Source organism: Haplochromis burtoni, unplaced genomic scaffold (genome assembly GCF_018398535.1).
Source record: "Haplochromis burtoni strain Fernald_Lab_line unplaced genomic scaffold, NCSU_Asbu1 Contig_154, whole genome shotgun sequence".
NCBI classification, from domain to species: Eukaryota; Metazoa; Chordata; class Actinopteri; order Cichliformes; family Cichlidae; genus Haplochromis; species Haplochromis burtoni.
Window position 1 is genome coordinate 1233557 of NW_024582515.1, and position 22275 is coordinate 1255831.

Below are 22275 nucleotides of genomic sequence, written 5' to 3' on the forward strand. Positions count from 1 at the left end.
TGCTTCAAATTATATTGCAATATGAATTTTAGGCCATATCGCCCAGCCCTAGTTGGCATCATCTTCCATTTGAGTTATTGCATGCTTTGGTGTTTTTGTGTTTTGTCTTTGTGTTCTGCAGCTCTTCTCCAGCTGCCAGCTATTTAGAGTTGAGTACAGAGAGTAGTTGATTGGTAATGATTTGAGCCCTTCTCAATAAAGGGGAGAGAAAACAGGAAGGATGTTCTTTGTTTTTCTGTAGGACACAGTTGGAGAAGGGAAGCCGGCTGAAATTGGAGACTCCAGTGAGATAAGTGAACATTTTAAAGGAAAATAGTTTTAACCTGATCTGGAGGGTTTTGCTCTTAAAATAATCAGTGACATCAGGAAGTTGATTCACTTTAATTAGAATTTATGTGGATTTGTTGTGATAAAGAGACTGGATTGGAAACTGTTGGTGTGCTGGACCTGCGTGTTACGCGAGTTTAACGGGGAAAAAGCTGTAATTAGGAGGTAACCAAAGAGAGGAAATTGTTCAAGACTTGGAGAGGAACAGCTTGATTGTTGAAGTCCCTGATGGGGAATCCCACTCCCTAAGAACACAAAGTTTGTTAATGTGGGTGGAAAGCCTTTCTCAGGAACATGCGAGATTGATGCATTATATTATCTTGGGTTCCAGCAGTACATCCATCTACAGATGAATGAGAGAATCATTTATGAGTAATGCTAGTGCATAACTGACTAATTCCTTTCTCACCAGTCTTTACTCAATATTTAGCACCAAGTTATAATATGTTTGCATATAATTTAAAGTTCAGCCCGCACAGCAGCTCTGAAGCTGAAGCCAGATTTGGATGCTTTGAGCTAAATATCACTATGAGAATGATAACATATATACAAGCTCGTAATACGCTGAAGTTAAGCAGATTTACATCGTTCAAGTGTGTTGATATGCTGTTGAGAAACATTTTTCAGATGAGTGACCTGTTAGTGAACTCACTAGGTTTTGCTGTTTTCAGGCAATCAGATTTAAGGCAAGGAAATGGGTTCGGTGATAGCCAAAAGTAGAACCCCTCCAATATATAGATCATATATAGACAAGCAGTGGTAACATGATTTGATCTGTCATTTCGTGCCTTTTATAGCTGTCAGTGCTCAGAAAATTCTGAGAAAATCTGTTTTGTCAGGAATAAAGTCTAGGTGACAGCCAACACAAACAGAAAGAGACCGACGACTCCCGCTGCATAAAACCGCAAACACAGGATGCTGGCAGTACACGGAGATCAAATGACCAAGATAAGTAAAAGAGGGGATTTTTTTTATACACCGAAAACAAATTGCACAAAGTGCACAGAAAGTATCAGTTAGGATTAGTCTGAAAATAATCAAAAACTGTTAAATATGCCACTGATTTCTAAGTCATGAAATTTAATTTTATGGTTTGTCTTTAAGTCTTTGACAGTATAGTATAAAATCTTTATAATAGTTTTAGAGATGCTTTTACATTTCTGAATGTTTAATTTTTCATTTATCTTTTTCTGCATGTATACAGTGTATGCGTATTGTACTTATTTAAGAGGAGATTGGATCAGTGTCAAACCTGCAAACTTTTACTGTGTTTAAATTGCATATATCTGGATATATTTGTGTTTCAATAAATCTAAATTACAAACCTGGCCCTCTTCACACACAAACTTATTTTTATTAAATTATTATTATTATTATCTGGTTCCCCTAGCACCATCTGGCCTTTGGAAGGGACACAGCACTGTTAACAAGAAAAAGCGCAGCATTATGGTTATTTTGTGTATTTAGATGGTGTCTTTCCGTTAAACGGAGGATCTTGGAAGGTTCCAAAACATCAGCTGGCTAATATTAGCACACTGTTTTTAGGGGAGTTTTCCATTTAGAGGTTTTTCCACTTCAAGATCATGATATCTTGTGTTTAAGGTGTATTGCCCTTAAAATGACTTGATTCAGTTGTGACTGGTTTCCTGTTCTTCAGCATACAAAGCACTAAATCATAATACAAAACAGCAACACCTTTTTAAAGAGATGTTTCAAATGCTAACAGCCTTCTTACATGGACATGTTTGCGCTTATATTCAAACCTGGCTGAAAATTGTAAATATTTTTACCTGTATAGTTAAATATCTTCTACATTACTGAAATTAATTTACTATTAGGTGACCATGAAGAATGGAGGGATTTTTTAAAACCATTCTTCTAGCAAAAGTGGCAATAAAACACTATAAACAAAGCTGTGGTGAAATGTTCCTCATCTGTGTTGTATAGATAAAAAATACTGCCAAAGTTATTAAGGCTGAGCTAATTTTTAAATGCTTTATACTCACCGTTTAATCATATTTGTAGTGGCTGTCCCTGAACATGAGACTGCACCTCTTCTGTTTGCGCTCACTCCTTATTATCAAGCTTTACCTTGCTAATGTGCTAAAGGAGTAATTAACACATTACTCCTTTAGAGTGCTGTATAATTACAGTTACACAGCACTCTAATTCCTCTGCATCACACATATTGTCCAAGATGGCCAATAAGAGGAAACTTATCACAGAAGACTCTAGTTGCTAATGCTAGCTGTGTTTCCACACAAAGCAAAGCTGTCACTTGATCTGACAGCAGTGAAGCATCTTGTCTAGTGCACTAATATTCTATCAGTCTCCCATTAAAGACTGGACTTTATACACAATGAACATGCAAAATCAGTCAGAAAAAGCTGCTGGACTCTTGGCTTGACAAGCTCCAGCTATCGTTCATGGGACACAGACATGCCCATAAAACAGAGACACGCTACTGTTTCCATTGAGATCCCAGGCAAGTGCAGCTTTCGACAATTATACCCAGTAGCATCCAGAATATTCTAGTGATGTAGGGATAGGGATGAATGCAAACAGGCGACGCACATCATGACAGAGCACTGTTTGACACGAAAGTAGAGATATTGCTTCCTCTTGCTATGTTTTAATTAATGTCTAATTTTGAATTTGACTAGGTGCTTGTCTTGATGGAATGCCATTGCCTCAAACTATTGTACTGAATAAATTTTAATCTTTTCCTCTGAGTAAACTGATGTGATGAAGAGACACAATCAGTAAGCCATACTTGGAAGGGAAACTTGGAAAAAAAGAATACAAAATATATAATACTTAAACATTTATACTCAGTCACAAATACTTAAATAACAGAATATAAATATGTATCATTCAAAAATCTATCATTCAATATAAAAATAAGCAATGCTGTCAACATAAAAAATAATTATCCTTTCAAATATGTACACATATGTATGTACACAGCCCTTCTATAAAGGAAAGGTGCAATTTTAAAAGTTGCTAGCATGCCTGATGATATATTATAAGTGCATAAAAAAATACAATTCAAATGTAGAAAAAATGTATTGCTATCACTTATGAAGGAAGTAATAGCAAACATGCACCAATAGAAAAGTCCAGCAGATGCCTCCATCCTTGTTGCACATGTTGTGAAATTCATTGTGCAGAAGAATGTATGGGCTTGCTTATTGTAGTCCTAGTGAGTCTTAAAAATACAGGTGACAACAGCTGTAAGCACGTAAAGTTTCCATTTGTCAAGTGTTCCAAGAAACAGGCCTGATGGATGAATCCCATCAATAAAACTTTAAGATATTGTTTAGACAATAGTTTGGAGCCTTCTTGTAGGTACTGGGGGCATGTGGTACCTGAGATTTATCCAAAAGTTTCTCTTTGAGTATAATTCTGTGAATTTGTGTGTCGCAAGAAAATCTTTCTTCCACTTCAGGGCTCCTTGTTTCCTCTTGATATAACGCAGAGACTCTGGCAAGTGACTGTAATCCACTGGACCATCTGGCAAAAAAGAAAAACATTTTAAATATAAATGAAAATAAACACGTTTAATAAGCTGACATTTTAATTTTTATTAAACAAAGTCCTGACCGAGTGCAACAAGTCCAGAGATGAACACACTTTATTCCTTATCAAAATGTACTAAGTTAGCTTAGCATAAAAGCTGGAAGTAAATCTCTGTTTGTGATGCCTGCAAAGAATTATGCATGACTAAATAGGGCATGAATGCTGAGCTATATAACCCGTGACTTATCAGAATTCATGTGGCTAGAGGTTTTTGAAAAATGAGGAATCATTTACCAATTTCCACCAGAATAACTCTGGGATCATTCTTCGTCAAAGCATCATGAAGGCCAACTTTCTGCTCATACCACACTTGGCTTTGATTGTCACATATGCAAGTGCTTTCCTCCGTTTTCCCCTCAGGTGATAAGATGATAAGCAGTCTGCGGCACTGGTGCATCGCAGCAGCTGTTGCATCGTGTATTGCTGTAAGAGATTCATGGCCAGACACAAAACTGCAGGTTAAAACTCTTTGTCTGCAAACTGAAAACAGCCCATTTCCACGGCACAAACTATAATTTTGGGCAGAACTGTGACTTCTTCCAGGCACTCATTTCTTCTTCTTTTTTTAACTTACCAGTTTAGTCTGCATTAATAAAATTAAAGAACCTTGTAAGTGCCTTGAGGCAGCTGTTATTGTGATTTGGCACTATATACATAAAAACTGAATTGAATTGCAATGTATCACCAATACAAACATAAAGGAAATAAACTAGAGCAATAAGAACACAAAAAGAAAAGGGAAAAACAGAAACACAGAGGATAGCTAGACATCAGCTCAAGAAAGTATTAAGTCTGTTTTTAACTGTACTGTACTGTGTTCCAGTAATTTAGTAAACATGGCTTTTATCCAATTTCTCCCATGTATTATACTAGGAGTTTAACCAAGAAGCTCTTATTTTCTTTTCAAGCTTCTCTTTCTTTTTCTTTTCTTTGCAACTATAAACAGAATTCTTACAGATACAGTTGTGGTCAAAGGTTTAGATACACTCATCATGAGAATGAATGCGATAGCAATGCCGCCACCATGGGGCACAGCTGTTACAGTGTTCTTTGGTTCAACAGCCTTTACTTTATCTTCCAGGTCATGGCAGGCTTGAGTCCTGGTGGTTCCGCTGAAGTTTTTCCTAACTAATGTTCTCTGATCTGAGGACAACATTATTTGGTCATCCTCCAGATAGTGGCAAAGCAGTGGCGCATCCAAAAATCTTGTACTTATTTGTAGTTAGAGTTCTGAACTGAGGGTCTTGGAACCTGCTGTTGTTTAACAATAACTCCAGACCTTCCCTTACCAATTGTAAATCTACAATAGGGCTGCCACGATTAGTCGACTAGTCACGATTACGTCGACTATTGAAATCGTCGACGACTAATTTAATAGTCGACGCGTCGTTTGAAGCTTTGTAAGATCCCAAAAGACGCAGGAATAAGTAGTAGGATTTAAGAGTGTAATAACGGACTGAAACAGAAGATGGCAGCACTGCACAAGGATGCCAGCTGCCGTTAAACCCCGAAGAAGAAGAAGCTGTGTCCCAGGATTCATAGCTCGGCCCAGCTCAGTTTCCAACAATGGCGGAAGCTAGTTAGTTTTAATATTACTCTTATTATTCTTTTTGGGTCACAAAATAAACGTTTAACATATTTTCAGGTGAGAATGTAGCTGTGTAAACCTCAAATATCTGCTCAGTTTATCAGGACACCGCATATTTTCAAAAGCGCTCCGACGTTTTTGGAGACGTCTGTTACCCACTAGCTCGATAGCTAGCCGGGGGGCAAGGCTCACCAGAACCCGTGAGAACACCGGACTCCCGGCAAATCGTTTTCAAACCCACCGCCGTCTTTCACTACTCAGGTTAAACATGTAATATAAGTCACTTGATAACTTAAAAATGTTATTGTTTGGCTTTTTTAGTATTTTATTTGTTCCTGAGTAAATCGGTTTGGCTGAGATTAAAGTTATAGTTTCTACACAACTGAGTAAACTCAAGCAGACAGCTGATCATCAGAAGTGTGAGATGCTCAGAATATTCTCCGGTGTCCCGTTAGATTTTAGATAGCAAGAAGCAGACGGCTGAGTTTATTAAACTTCACTGAAACAATCTGCAGATTTCATTAAAATTTAATAAACTATCATCTTGTCTTTATTTTTAGTTAGCACATACCTTAAACACTTAAAGCTGTAAGCTAATGATAGTTATATAAGAGCAGATGCCTGCTGGTGCAATAAGCTGTACGTTTTACGTCCAATGGATGCATGATCCATTAATCGGTGACTAGTCGACTATCAAAATAATTGTTTGTGGCAGCCCTAATCTACAATTGTCCTTCTTAGATCTTCACTGAGACCTGAGTATTGGTCAATCTAATGAGTGCTGTCAAACAAATCCTTTTCATGCTGGCAAAGAGAAATATTGACTGACTACAACATCAGTTGTAATCGCTGATGACTTTAGTAGCACAAAGATAATAGGCCTTGGTCTTGTCAAGTTAACAGATAGTGTAGAAGCGGGGATCTCGAACTCCAGACCTTGAGGGCCGGTGTCCTTCAGGTTTTAGATGTGTCCTTGATCCAACACAGCTGATTTAAATGGGTAAATTACTCCCTCAACATGTCTGAAGTTTTCCAGAGGCCTGGTAATGAACTAGTCATTTGATTCAGGTGTGTTGACCCAGGGTGAGATCTAAAACCTGCAGGACACCGGCCCTTGAGGCCTGGAGTTTGAGACCCCTGTTGTAGAGGCTTCAGCACCACTTATTAGAGGGTTAAGTGAGTGTATGTATATATTTGACTCTTTGAGTCTGTGTGCATTAGAGAAAATCAAAATGAAAATCAAGCAACCAGTTCTTGTTTTATAAAGTCATTAAAAACGTTAATTTAACCACATTTAAAATGCAACTAGTTCTACTTGTCTTTTACCTGAAAGCATCATAGCAACTGATTTAGATTCGTTGGTTATGTATTTGATGTCTTAATTTAATAAAAACTGTGAACAGCAGTTTGTGACAATAAACAGCTCAAAGCCTTTGTATGTTTTCCCGTCTTTTGGGGGTTGGAGAATGACCTTAACAACCTCAAGAATTACACTACATCTAGAAAGACAAGTCTTTCTACCTCTGTTTACATATTATGGATATCTGCTTCTTACCTTCGCCAGGACAGTCATCCCGTCCTCTGATAAACAGAGAGTAGCCATATTGTTCCTCCAGCTTCTCAGGCAGGATCTGCATGGCAAACCTCGTGCCCTCATCTGAACTCATGGCATTGGAATGGATGAAACTCACGTAGGCATCATAGAGCTTCCCATCTGGAACTGACAGAATCTAAATGATTGTTTATGTTCATTTTATAAAGTTTGATCCTTTTAAAATGTGAATCAACATCCAGCTTTCACGGCTTTCAGTACTGTGTTAGTTGTGCTGTAAGGTTAGTAGTATCTCGTCAGATGATGCCACACAAAAACTTAAGTTCAACTGATAACGGCCTTACCTTGTTGTTTGGGAAAATGTGCCAACAGATCCCTGTAAGCCAATATCAGGTTTACTTTAAAGAAGAAGAAGCACGCAGCCAAGGCTAGAACAGCCAGAGATGCAGAAAGGCAAAAAGCCCAACTCATGTGGAAAGAACTGCGGTCAGCTGGAGAGAGGAAGGAGACAAACGTAAGGCAAGTGTCTCAGACGACTATAATTCTTGAACACACACACATTTATATGTATATGTCTATATATATCTTTATTACCTTCTTTAAGCTTCACCACACTGACTTGTTCTCCCGCTAGGCTTTCTAAATGGCACTCGAACTCAAAATTCAGGAACTTGCGATGAACTTTAGCGATGGACAGAATGACCAGTTCGTATACTTTGCCTTCTCTATGAATACTAAAGGGTACAGAAACAATCAGTCAGTCAGAATGAATCATGGAATCAAAGAATAATATGTAAATGTTAGGTGTTAAGTTTTTTGTGCTGCTACAGTTGCAACATTTACAGTCTATTACTCAGAAAAGAAGTTCTGCCTCCAAGTGACATTTAATGTCTGACACATTGTGTTGTTTTGATTTAATCTCGATGCAGTATAATGCAGTGTTTTGTATTTCTATTAATAGCCCCGTCCATGGTAATGTAAAACTCACGTTTTCCGGGACACACTAATCTCCTCGAGGTCCTCAGCGAAATCCTTGCCAACAGTCCAGTGCAGTGAAGACTCGTTATCCTCACTGTAGCCTATGAATGCTAAACACTGCAGCTCCACTCTCAAACCTGGTGGGCAGTGAGATTAAAAAACAAAGAAACTGTCAGTCTATATTTCCCGTTTTGATCAAACAAAAATATGAAGTTAGCTCAAATGAAATTTAACGTCACGGAAACTTTTCAAAAGGCTTCTGACTAATTCTGTTCAGTCGCTAGATGACAAAGCACAAAGGACTTTATTGTCATCTTGACTTGAAAAACAACTGTTAGTCAAGTATTTATCATAAAGATCATACAGTCAATAAATGGATAATGGTGTAAATGACTTCATGATATTTAAAGGTGTTTATAATATTTTTCCATAGCACTAACATTCACTCTAATGCATTTTATTTAGTGTTTCACTTGCCTAGTTCAACTGTAATCTCTTGCTTGTCAGGGGTCACCAGCTGTGGCTCTACAAAAACTTTTTCTGGGAGGTCTGCAAGAAAGAAAGAAGGAAGGAAAAACAAAGAAAGTGGGACAATATACATTTAGCTCCATAAGCATTTGTATATATTGCCTCTGTACACCATCACAGGCTAATTTAAATCAGACAAGATGTGATTGAAGTGCAGATGTTTAGCTTTAATTCAAGAGGTTTAACCGAGGTTTTGCATGAACTCTTTAGGAATTACACTCGTTTTTATCCATAATCCCCCATTTTCAGACGCTCAAAAGTATGGGAGATGAGGCCTGTTGCCTCGTCATTCCATGATAAACAAAGTTAATTAAAGAGATCTGGATCTGAGTCCAATAGCTAAACTTGTATTTCAGCATTTCACTGGAACTTGTGAAATTCACTGAGACGTTGATGCAAATTAAGGAAATGAATCTGGCCCCAGAAGACCAAACAAACCTACTAGAGTCCATGATTTAAGAAAAAAAGGCTAAACAACATTTACCACAGTTGTAAACACTCAAGGAAATATGGTGTCGTTATCAGAGTCTAGAATATACAATCAAGAGATGCCTTTATGAATGTAAATACAGATGGTTTACCAGATGGTGAAAACCACTGTTCACACTCAAAAACAAGAAGAGCCTGCGTGTTCTGAGAAAACATCTTTGGACATATTTAACTTACAACAGCATGAGAAGAAGAGAAAAATAATGAAAATGGAGAGATACAACTCGTATGCCAAAGCATCCAATGATTTATTTCTTTTTTGTTAAACCCCCTGAATTAAGTCTTCAAGTCTATGATTAAACAAAACAAAATAATAATAATAATTATGTACAGCCAGAGTAATATATTAAAAAATGACACCAGAATAATTAAGGATTCAATATGAGAGCTCTACAGTACTTACCATCTTTAACAGTCAACAGGATGCTGCGTGAAGCGGTATAATTCCTGCCATCCAAGTTAATGTCTATCAGGCAGGTATATTTCCCATTGTCCTCCTCTGAGGCTTGAGGAAGCCTCATGTTGCCTTTCATATCAACAGAGATGGGTTTCCCTTGCCGCTGAATGAGCTGGCAATCCTGCAGACAGAAACCAATCCTGTAGTTAGTTTTCACAGTGCCATATTTTTGAGAGGCATTTTTGAGCCTCAAGACAAGAAAGAAGAGCCAGAAATAAAGGAAAACATGAATAAAAAGCAAAAAACTGGCATAGTGATCTCAAAATGTGTTGGTCGCAAGTTTCCAGGTAACAAAATGCATAGTACTACATTGTTGCTGGCCTGGGTGGCAACCAGTCTTATCTGCCAGGGGGGCAGATCTGGCACACATTTTCCCCTGATATCTACAGAAGGGGGCAGTGTTGCATTTATGGAAGTTGTAAAACAGAAGCCTGGGATTTGGCCCACCTAAGCACTTTAGGTGGAGCGATTGTGTATAAACTAGCCTAGTTTATATCTGCTGTTTCCACTGATAGTTTATCAGCAATTGTCTCTGTCCACTCTTCATGATATTATATTCCATAAAATGGGATTATACACCAATAGCATAGCATTATGACCACTGACAGGTGAAATGAATAAAACTGATTTATTAGCACCTGTTACTGGCTGGGATATCTTAGACAGCAAGTGAATATTTTGCCCTCAAAGTTGATGTGTTAGAAACAGGAAACATGGGCACACGTAAGGATTTGAGCCGAGTTTGACAAGTGCCAAATTGTGATGGCCACACAGCTGGGTGAGAGCGTCTCCAAAACTGGAGTGTGATCCAAGCCAACAGACGAGCTACTGTAGCTCAAAATGCTGAAAGAGTTGATGTCGGTTCTGATTAAAAGGTGTCAGAATACATAGTGGATCACAGTTTGCTTTGGGTAACGTTCTGCTGGGAAACCATCCCTGAGGATGTAACTTTGACATGTACCACCTAACTAAGCACTGCTGCAGACCATGTATGACCTCCCATAGAAACAGTATTCCCTGATGGCTGTGGAATCTTGCAGCAGGATAATGCACCCTGCCATGTGTTGGACAAAGAAGCCTGATCCATGGAGTCTCCACCTCCCAACTTATAGGAATTATAGGATCTGTTGCTTAGATACCACAGCACACTTTCCGGGGTTTTGTGGAGTCCATGTCTCGAGGGGTAATGTCTGTTTTGACAGTAAAAGGGGGACCAGGTGGTCATAATGTTATGCCTGATTGGTGTATATGGAGGGCAGAGACCAGACCGCCAGTACGTTCTTCAGCCAGCTTTTTTAGGTGCAAAATAATATTGATGAGCAACAGTTTTCTTTGTACTCAAATCAGGTCCTAACAAGGCAAACATGTCAATGCAGTAAAACAAGTGTATTAGGCCTCTTTATACCTTCATCCATCGTACATTCACCACGCTATTCAGGCCGAAGATTTCTTTCTGTTTACAAGGAAGACTGTCGCTCACTCCTTTTGTGATGGAAATGCTCTCAACGGTATAAGGACACTCTCCACTAGACACTGACACCCAAAACTTTAGCCTCCGTAATAATACTCCGGGCTGATTCCTGAAAAGAAGCAAAAAAGAATTGTAAAGCCAACAGCAAGAAATATCCCTGTACTTTTTGTTTATCCTAAATGGTTACAGACAATATGACTAAAATCTGAATTGATGTTTCAGTTATGCCTCTATTCCACTGATAAGCTGAAGTTATATATCTGTTCAGCACTAATTAGATATAAGATAAAAAAAAAAAACATCCATTAGGAATATAAATTAGCACACACACGTACAGAGACTGCCTGAAGGCTGGAACTGAGGAGATTTGATATCCCTCCTCTCATATACAGTGGGGCAAAAAAGTATTTAGTCAGCCACCGATTGTGCAAGTTCCCCCACCTAAAATGATGACAGAGGTCAGTAATTTGCACCAGAGGTACACTTCAACTGTGAGAGACAGAATGTGAAAAAAAAATCCATGAATCCACATGGTAGGATTTGTAAAGAATTTATACGTAAATCAGGGTGGAAAATAAGTATTTGGTCAATAACAAAAATACAACTCAATACTTTGTAACATAACCTTTGTTGGCAATAACAGAGGTCAAACGTTTACTATAGGTCTTTACCAGGTTTGCACACACAGTAGCTGGTACTTTGGCTGACTAAATACTTTTATTTATTTGGATATTTATCCAGTTGCTCATTTGCTCTTAATGGTTTGATCATTTCCTGGATAAATAACACATTCATTTTTAGAAATTGCCAATCCCGTCTCCCTGTTGTATAGGAGGCTCCATATGCTCCCAGTACAACCTTCACACAGTCTCCTAAAAGTGCAACATCAAAGATTTACAGATGTTAAAATCCAGTTAGTAGGTTAGTTGGCATATCTTATAAAACAGGTCGCAAAAGGTTGATTTTGTTCATCTGGACGTCGCGTTTTCATTGGAGACTTCTGAAGAAGTCACTTGGATGAGTGACAAAGGGTTTCCAATACAACAAAGCTTGATCATAGCCTGCATACAACTGTTAGGTTTTACAGCATTTTATTATAAAGTAGGTTGTGTTTGTCTGTGCATGTGTGTTAAAGCACATTTATAAATATACTAGAAGCATGGAACTGCAGGGATCAGGAGAACTCATGCAAGAGAAGTCATACAGATATTTTTATACCTTATCTGACAGGTGTAAGATCCATTGTGGGACATCTGGACAGGTAGAAACCAAAGTAACCTGTCCCTCACTTCCACTCCAGTGGGCAGGCTCAGATTGTCTTTACTCTCCCCTCTGCTCCAGATCACGACGTCATGAGCCTCTGCTGTGTAGCAATTCAGCAAAAAGAAATGGCCAGCACTTACATGGAAGGTATCTATCTCCCCACGGTGGTCTGTAGGTGACAGTGCAACAGGAGAACAACTATTTGTCATTTAATGTAAGATGTTAAAAAAAATATATCAATCTACAAGGAAGACATGTTACTCCAAAAGAAGAACAGATAGAACAGAATAGGACTAAGTAAGTAAAGTAAGTAACATTTTATGTATATAGCACCTTTCTAGACAAAAGATCACAAAGTGCTTTACACAGAGATAACAAGGTATAAAACAAAAACAGACAAAAAGTTAACAAAATGCAATTCTAAAAAGATGTGTTTTTAGTTGTTTTTAAAAGAGACTACCGAGTCACATGTGAGTACTTCAAGGATTTGGTCAAAAGCCTTGCTGCAGCGTTCTGAACAACCTGCAGACGTTCCAGGGAGTTTTTGCTTAGACATGTAAACAGTGAATTACAGTAGTCCAAACGTGATGAAATGAATGCATGAATAATAATCTCCAGTTTAGTACGAGATACAATAGGACTTAATTTGGCAATGTTTCTTAAGTAATAAAAGCAAGACCAAATCAGAGATTTGACATGGACATCCAATGTGAGAGCCGAGTCAAAGGTTAACCCTAGGTTCCTGATAGATGATTTCACAAATGTCGAAAGGGGACCAGCATTCATTATCATAGGTACAAGTCAGGAGCCACATGCAAGGACTTCAGTGTGTCCTTCATTAAGTTGGAGAAAGTTGTCATCCAGCCAACCTTTAATGGATTCTAAGCACTCATTCAGAATCTGCAGCATAGATAGATCTTGGGGCTTAAAAGCAATGCATAGCTGGCGTCGGGTCCAACATCAGCAAAACAAAACATTTTCCTGCATCGTTTTGCATCAAAATGTCACCGGAGACTCTAAGAAGGGCTGTTTCAGTAGAATGAGGTCTACGAAAGCCAGACTGAAATTTGTCAAGAATATCGTGTTTGTCCAAAACTGCTGTAAGCTGCTTAGCCACAACCATATCTAAAATCGTAGCAGTTAGTGGTAATTTTGAGATTGGCCTGTAACTACTGTTTTTTTTTTAGATGGGGTGTACAGCACAGGGACTTTACCAGTGAAGTGTTAATTGTGGTGAGCACACAGGGACCGATAGACTGGAAGACATTTTTGAGTAACGATGCAGGTAAACTGTCAAATGAACAGGAGGATACTTTCTTTGAATTAACTAATTTTTCCAGCTCGGCTAGTGAAACCGATAAAAAGCTGTCTCAAATAACAGGCCGAGCTGGAGTAAGAAATGCTGATGGGGAAAAATGTTTTCTTACATTACTAAAAAAAAAATTCTATTAAGAAAGAAAGAAATTTTTCACAATCTTCATTTGAAGAAATTGGGGGCAGCAGGTGGAGCAGGAGTAATAATACCAGTAATGGTGTCAAATAATACCTTAGGATTACCTCTGCTCTGGGTAACAAATTTAATTCTCCTCAGAATAAATGTGTGAAAACATCAATGCCCATTGCGATTTAACCCATCTTGTCACTCGCCGTAGAGTTTCTGTTTACAACTGTTTGTTCTTTTCTGTTCTTCTTTTCATTTATGGCATGTCAAGGACACAACCAATGTTAGGTCATTCATAAAGATAACAACAACAAGGCAGGGAAATACCTCCAGCTAGTGTCGGACCAAAATGCTGACACTGAAGTTTCAAAAGTTGAAAACTCATGGGTGACCTGATGGTGGCCCATCTTTCATACTGTTTATAAAAGATATTTTTAGGACAAACACCCCTTGGTGGACCTAGCTAGCTGTTAGCCAACTTCCAAACTTCCATGAAAAGACATTTGTGTTCTTTTCCAAGCTGTGAATGCCATGTCCAAAGTAGAACAACACCAATATGGATTCCTGGAAATGGGTGTCTTGCTACAGTCAAAGAGCAAACATTTCGTAACAATGACTAATGCAACTTGTTAACTTCTAATATTGCAGGTTATCAACCACTGAGAAGGGCTATGCACGTCCATGCAGGTGTGCAAAGATATGTCACCACCACCACTTCATTATTGAATTTAATAGTAACTGTTTGGCATCTGTAAACAGAACTAGGGATGCTTTCCCGTTTTTCTTCCCCGTCTGTTAATAACATAAGATAAGATAAACCAGTATTTGTCCCACACATGGGAAATTTGTTGGGTCACGGCAGAAAGGGGACAGTACAAAGTTACAAGCACCAAAAATTAAGAAAACAATAGAATATAATACTTTATAAATAGAATAAAATAGTATGTTGCATCGAAAATTTACACTTTGTAGTATTGCACCTAAGGGAGACAAGGAGAAGGCTATCATGGTGTATTGGATGTAAATGAAATTCTATGATAATCATATTTTGTGCCACTTTTGTGCTGAGCAAACAGTATGAGATATGCAGCAACCTGTGGTAAGTGGTTAAATGTTTGCTCTGACACAGAGCAGTTGCTGCACAAACTGTACCAAATCATTTCTACCTTTTTCTTGAGTTTTTAGTTATCTAAGTTTTACTTAGTCAAATGGATGTTGCAGATATGTGCAAAGTTATTTTTATCAAGTTATATTCTGACTGGTCTGAAGAGTCAGCACTTTTAGAGCTATCTAAAATACTTTGCTATTCACAATGTCAGAGATACATGACGTTTGTGGTTAACAAGATTGTTACTGTGGTAGAAAATACCCACGTGTTTTAACATATTTAGTCTTCAGGCACAGTTGAGGAGCCACAACGAAGTTTTGGTCAATGGGCTGAGAACACAAACCTGAAAACGAGGTTATCAGCCCAATGTGATGATGTATTTTTTATTATTAAAAATCACACAATCAGACAGGCCCTTATTACATATTACCATAGGCTCCCTCCTGTTTATGGTAATGTGCAGGAGCTTTCTGAAGCTTTTCATACAGACAGCTAGAACGACATTTCACGGAATTAAAATAAACATCAAAATATATCAAATTTGTTTAGAAATTTTACACACTATGTTCGCACTTCTTGCCACAGCTTGTGTGTATTCAGCTATGGACAGTAGGCAAACTGGATTTTTCACGAATGTGCAGTTGTTCTAAATTGGTGCTTTTTACATTAAATGTTTAAGCGTTTAGTGTTAATAGAAACCGCTGCTAATGTTTGCATTTTCGCTTGTTTAACGACAAAAAGGTTATGGGATTTTAAAAACTGTAGGCAATTTATGTTCTGCCTTTTCCACTATTGCTCAAGATTGCATCCTGGGCGCAGATTATTCAAACAGTGAGGAAGAGTCTTGTTTGCCACTTCCTGTCAAAGCTGTAAATCTGTCATCAGTGGAACACCTCATACAGCATTAACTGATGAGACATAACCCTCATCGGGGTTTTTTTTAGACCTCAACATCATCCGTTTTTTAACCCTAATCCTAAACCTGTTATACTGTACTTCACATTACTGTGAACATTAAATTGCACTTTTGCACATTTCTTTTTTTCGTTTTAATTTATCAAAAAAATTATAAAATGATTTTATGTTTCAGGGTTTAAAGGATTAACAAGATATAAACACTGTTTTCAGCTCATCATGCCAGTTTACTGTAAGAAGAAGAAGAAATTTGTATTACACAGTCTAACTGTTAGTGAAGTTGTAAGGCTGCGTCAGCGAACCTTGTGAAATTCAGGTAATTCTAAAGCATTTGTTCGTCACAGCTAGTCAAACCCAGCTGACAAAAGTGCAACGTGCAGCCGTATCTTAGCAACGCTTAGTAATTTTAGCAGATAGCTGTTAATATTTGTCTTACACTAATACTTCTTATCTGTGTATAGCTTACCTCCATGTAATAATATGGAGGTAAGTCATGTCAGCTAGCCTGTATCAAAGTATTCAGGTATAACAGAATATTTAGAGTAGTACTTTTAAAAAGATTATTACTCTGCTTATTACAGTCAACTGTTTTATTATTGGCGCCACGCTTGGCGAGGGATCCTTGGCTCTGCTGGAGCATTTTATAAAACCTTGTCCTTTATGTTCAGCCTGACGTGCACAGGTGCTGCAACTTTAATGCTGACATCTTTTAGCTAAGACGCTTCCTGGAGATTCACACATCAAAGTCTGAGTATAAATGTTTGGTCTCCTTGACCTATATAATCATCAAAAACCCCACAGACCTTTCAGTTGTTGTTTTTTTGACGTTATCGTCTATCAGAATCACTTCATTGTCGTGAGAGGAATGTTGAGGGGTATGCTTTTTTTACTCATCAAACCACAGTTTATCTTTTTCTGTCGTGATTGTCTGTCTTGATAGCAAAACCTACCCAGGTAACCTATCAGTTGAATAGAGATTTTATCATACTGCCGTATGCATTCTGTGCAGTCCCCTACCACAGATGTATGAATAGATAAATCCACTACAAGGAACACTGAAGAATCAGCTTTCATTCCAGTATCTATTCTGATCATTGATTTATGATTAATTTATGGTAACATTTGAGTTAGGGTACATATATACAATATGTGTGTATACATATATATATATACACATATACACATACATACATACATACATATAAATGTATTTGGCAAAGCTATAGGACAGTTTGCCCTGTCTGTTAAGGAAAATCTTAACAGACAGTTTAACTGGTTTCTAAACCAGTTAAACTGGTTATAAACCATGACAGCTAACCCCACGACATTGGCATAAAGCAGACAGAGCTTGTCGCTCAGCTGAAACTAAGTGTTCAGAAGAAGTTGGAGAATCAGTACTTACCACGCGTCACAACAAATGACAGAGACAGCAGAACAGTCACCAAGCAGACCCAACCTGCTGCTGCCATAGTTCTTATCTGAGGGAATCAACAGACTGCATTTCAGTAAAGTCCGGTGTGATTTTCTTGAGAACACGAGCCATCCTGTCAGGCGAGCGTATTCTTTGCAGTGTATACAAGTTTCTTGACATACTTCCTGGGGAGCACAGCTTCCCTTAAAGGGAAGTGAAAGATGGAGTGTTCTCAGCTCTCACAAGGAAGTCAGAGCCAAAACACTCCCAGTAAAGTCCCAGGAAGTTCCACTGATTGGTGTTTCTTTGTCAAAGGTTGAGAAAAAAAATTCTCTTTGTCATTTGCAGTAACTCTCTGCTGATGTAAATCATTCATGCGTCTTTGTTACGTCATCGAAAAGTAATAATTCATATATGAATTGCACTGCATTATACTCATTTTGGTCATTAACATAAAATGGATCGGAGTCAGGTTATATATAAGGGAATTTATGGGCAAGTTCATCTGCAGCACATATTTCTTTAAAAATACTTCATATTAATAAAAAATCAAAATTTCCCAAAATATAATGCCAATTTTGGGATTTCTGGGCTTTGAAAAACAATGATGACATTCCTATAAAATTGTCATAATAATAAACTTTGTAGCAATTTTTGAAATGAGTAAGCCTTATATCTCACAACTGCTGTGATAAATACTTAAAGTAAGGGTTTACCCTGAATGGTCTTCAGTCGTCACTTGATATATGTTTTACATGGCAATTTATTATATATTTTCACAGTTTACTCAGATATCCCTCTTTAAGTTTGCATTATTGTAAAGTGGTAACCTTCCAAAGCTCAGTGAAGCAAGTGAAAATCACAGTCGCTGAGTATTTAAACTTCAGTGCCTTAAATAAATAGATGTCAAGACCAAAATTGAAAATCTGCTGCCAATATATTTTGTGTAAAAGCAATCAAAAGAAATATTGCTGAACAGAAAGACAAAGATAAAATCAACAGAGTGAAACCACGTCAATGTGAAACCAGTACTATAAAATTCAAAGAAGCCTACACCAAGTATTTAAAAAAGATGTAATCATAAAGCTTAATCGAAACTCACCTGTGACGTATATGAAGTTACTACAAAAATAGAAAGAACTATCTGAACAATTACAGCTGTAGTTTTAATTATAATTTTGACTTTCTACTCTGAATTATGAATCAGAAAGTCTGCCTGTCACTTACAGTACAGTGAACTTGCAGTGACTTGCTGGATTTTCCATCCTCCTACTCCTCCTCCTGTATTTGCATTATTTTATATTGTTCCACTACCCCGGTATGAAATTTCCTCTCAACTGAAAAAAAGTACAACTTGCTTTGCAGTACAGGTGCGGCACAGTTATTCAACCACAGCTAAGTAGCACTTGACAGATATAGGTCGAGTTGTTGGTGGTTAAGATTTGAAACTGACAGTTGTTTTCATGTAATAATGTAATGGCATTTAACTAACTAGCAGTGTACATTTCCTGGAAATATTCCATTAGGACAGCTGCATAATACTATTTATTTAAAAAGTACTTCCTTCTAAAAACAGTTTATTTAGTTAAACTCAAAGCCAATATTTCGTATTCTTTTTCTTAGTGTGACACTGTTTTAAGAATGAATAAAAACGAGGGAATTGTTAGTTGTTCAAAGAGCAATAAAACACTTTTTTGTTCAAACACGGATGCGGCTGCAAATCCGTTATTGGAAAAAGCTGTGAAACTTCCCAGAAACTGTGTTGGAGCTTGAATCAGAGCAGTGTTTTCAGATTATTACATTTACAATGCAGTTTGATTTTTCGTCAATCTGTGAAAATCGTCAGCCAGATTTTCAAAACAAAAATGTAAACGTTCCCTAGGATCCACTCTCTCAAACCTCAAAGCTCTTTGTGGCGTTTTTCAACATATTGGATTTTATCCAAACTTTAAAAAAAATATTCCTACAATGTCACAATTTCTTCTCCAGTTTCAAAGAATTTTACAGACAGTCATCACAAGACTATTTTCACTAATGACGAAATTGTCATGGTCCTGGGTCGTGTGACCCAGTGTGTTATGTTTAGCTTATTTTGATGTTTATTGTTTGTTTAGGTTGTCTAAGGTAGTCCAGCCATTTCTATATATTACCCTTGCATTAAGTCTCCCTTGCCCTTTGTGTGTTTATGTCTGTGTGTCTTGTACTGTCAAGTTCATGCTGTCAGTTATGTCATCTCCCCTGTACTAAGTTTCCCTGGGTCATGAGTCCTGTCTGCGTGGTTATGTTTAGTTCTTGTCATGTCTAATTTCCATGTTTCCTGTTTTACTTTGTAAGTCTGTATTCATTGTCAGTGTATTCAGTTGCACCCTCCTGTCCTGTCGTTAGGTTCATGTGTGTCAGCTGTGATCCCATGTGTGGCCACTTCCCCTGATCATCCCTCATGTGTATTTAGTCTCTGTGTTTCATGTAGTCTGCGTCGCGTCGTCTGTGTTATCTCCCCTACCCCTTGTCATAGTTTCCCAGCCTTAACTAGTCCTAGTTTGTACTTTGTTTAGCCATAGTTTTCCCAGTCTATGTTCAGGTTTTCCCTCAGTTGCTTTGCTGCCTTGTTCCTTAAGTTTTCGGCCCTAAATAAAGGCTCGCCTTCTGTTAAGTCCGGTTTTGTGTCCTCACCTCTGTTTGCTCTTGGGTCCTCCACTCACTCCACACGGTCTGCCCCGGCGGTCCGTGACAGAAATGGCAATCACAGTTTTCTCAACATGCAATAGTGTTAAAAATGCCGTTTTCTGCTCTTTCCCTTGGCGTCTCGAATGACTTGTAAATCATGAGTCACTGTTAAGTTCAAAATAATCTGATGGTTGTGGAAATGTAATGATGACTTCTAAGATTTACAAAAATGTTTGATTTTCAAAGCATCATTAAAACAAAAATCAACAAATGTTTGTTTTTTAAAAATTCCTATATTCGACGTTGTTGTAAAATCCAACTTTGTATCTGTTTCACTCTCGTCTGTTTCCTTCTTTTTGTCTATGACCAGTGAGATCCAGTTACACGTCTGGGCATGATGAAAGGGAACGAATGACTACGCCCACGAGACTTGGAACCAGACACGACAGGGTTGAACTACAGTGGCGCTTCCCAGTCGTGACTGACCTGAGACGCAAGTTGAGAGCAGTGCAGGGATTGAAAGCTAAAGGAAGAAATTAACATGAGCCAGTGTTTGATAGTGACCGACTGAGTGTTTATATTATGCTTGCTCTTTAAACTAACCGGAAGTTGGTTGGTGAATGAACCCAAACTAATATTCTAAATGATCTGTAATCAAATTAAAGGCACTTCAAATCCTAAGTGTGTGTATAAATATACCCAATAATTTAAGTAAAATCAGTGTAGCAGAAATGTGAAGTAAATTGACAAAAAAAACACGCTATAATACTAGACCCAGTGTCTTTGTGGTGTATGTTTCTTGAGGAGGAATGGAAAAGAGTAAAAACTGAAAATAATCTTTTTATTTGCAAAATAGTCACACTTTAAAACAAAATTCAAATAGAAAACAGAGTATTTACAATTTCCCAGAATCATAAGTAAAAAAAAAATCATTGATTAAAAATGTTAGCGCATACATTTTAACCTAGATTTTTATGCAGCCTCATTTCATGATGTTTTTACAAATAATATACATAAATTAAAAAAATCATCATGAATGTATACTTTTCTGGTTGTTCCTCTTTACAGTTTTTACATGTTAATTTATATATTTTTTCTACATATTTACAAGTTTAATCATACATATGTACATTTCCTGATATGCCTATCGCCCAGTGTCAGCTGGGATGTTGAGGATTGTGGTAATAAAATAACTGTACGACCATTCAAGCTATTTTCATCTGCATTATTTTTCAGGCCCCTTCTGTTACTGATTGTCAGCAGTTCGCATACAAACTGTGGACAATTCAGACTGCACTGATCTGTCCATGACCAGCTGTCATCTTTAGCCAATACTTTCCACATTTCTTACACTTTTTTTATACTCATTGCAATGTGTTACTTGAAAAGTTCCACAGAAGGTAAAGGTGACATCTCTGCTGAGAGAACATTTGGAGTTGCCTGTGCTGTAAACTTGACTCAGGGTCTTGGTGTCACTGCTTCTGATAACAGTGCCCACGATCTACCTGTGAGTGAGTAAATGCAACTGCCACATTTACATTAGAAACCAGGTACTCTCTGGTTCAATATCTGACAAACACAGATCGCCATCAGAATTACAGAAAGGCGATTGTTTCAGGATACACTACCCTCTTGCCCCGGACAGGCATGTGATACCTCAGTTCCTTCCAAAACCTAGAGGAAGGGGAGAGGGATGTTGACAGCTGTGAGTCTGTTCCAGTTTTTTCTGCATCAGCTCCACTCATGCACGTCTTCCACCTTTCCCTCGTCCTCTGGTTCTTCCACCAACACACAGCACCCTGCTTCTTCCTCAGATGACGCACTGACTCTGGAAATAGAGCCAGTTGTGCTGGCGTGATCTCTTCCAGCTCAACCAGAACCACCTGCAAAGCAGAGCTTAGATTAGACTCGGTGGAATGATTTAATACACATTAGGCAAAAGGGTATCTTTCTGTTTAAAGTTGTAGTTAGAATCAGATACAGGAAATAAACTCTGGGCTCTGAACTTCACATTAATCAGTAATTCTGCATTCACTTCTTACATTTATCATTATTATTTAATATTTTTTGATTTTGGGATAGAAGTACAGTCAGTACTTATGAAATGCCCATCAGTCCTCCTGTTACACTCATGTTTGACATCACAAAATTTAGCACAGAAATAAATTTCTCAACTGCCTCTTTAGCTGATCAGTTAGCTTGATATAGGTGAGAATGGAAATCCATACTAAAAAAATCTGATCAAGATCGGAGCCATATGAATTTGATTTGGGCATCTGCATCTAGCTCACACATCACAAAATATTATGATGTTGTAATATTTTTCCCTTATACTTATCTATCTGTATGAAATACAGACTTATACAAAATTCATGTTTTTACATGAATAATTATGTGTTGTTGTCATTTTAGCCCATTCCTTGTGGTTTTAGGGAACACAAAGACCTCATAATGTCTGTCATACACTACGGGTCAAAAGTTTTAGAACACCCCAGTTTTTC

General features: G+C 37.8%; 2 protein-coding genes across 6 annotated transcripts in view; both read right to left on the bottom strand.

Annotated features, from left to right (window-relative positions):
- Positions 1 to 38: 38 nt before the first annotated feature.
- Positions 39 to 18615, bottom strand: LOC102312966 (interleukin-1 receptor type 1). Of its 2 annotated transcripts, none has more exons than XM_014336891.2 (11): positions 17099 to 18615; positions 12188 to 12401; positions 10904 to 11078; positions 9445 to 9619; positions 8502 to 8573; positions 8035 to 8161; positions 7641 to 7780; positions 7391 to 7537; positions 7050 to 7208; positions 4141 to 4329; positions 39 to 3840 (listed from the first exon to the last, which is right to left on the bottom strand). In XM_014336891.2, exons 1-11 carry the CDS (start codon positions 17163 to 17165, stop codon positions 3647 to 3649), a joined length of 1659 nt encoding a protein of 552 aa, XP_014192377.1. In that variant the 5' UTR covers positions 17166 to 18615; the 3' UTR covers positions 39 to 3646. The 2 variants fall into 2 exon arrangements, with proteins under 2 accessions (XP_014192377.1, XP_005932625.1); XM_005932563.3 differs by having other exon boundaries at positions 40 to 3840; positions 7050 to 7214; positions 17099 to 18613.
- A 1518-nt stretch (positions 18616 to 20133) lies between these two features.
- The window catches only part of LOC102309433 (interleukin-1 receptor-like 2), a 31660-nt gene continuing 29518 nt past the window's right edge, over positions 20134 to 22275 (bottom strand). For all 4 annotated transcript variants that reach the window (XM_005932550.2, XM_014336889.2, XM_005932551.3 and 1 more), the window contains exon 12: positions 20134 to 21657. In XM_005932550.2, coding sequence (XP_005932612.1) covers positions 21370 to 21657 — 288 coding nt within the window. In that variant the 3' untranslated portion in view covers positions 20134 to 21369. The remainder of the gene's footprint in view (positions 21658 to 22275) is intronic.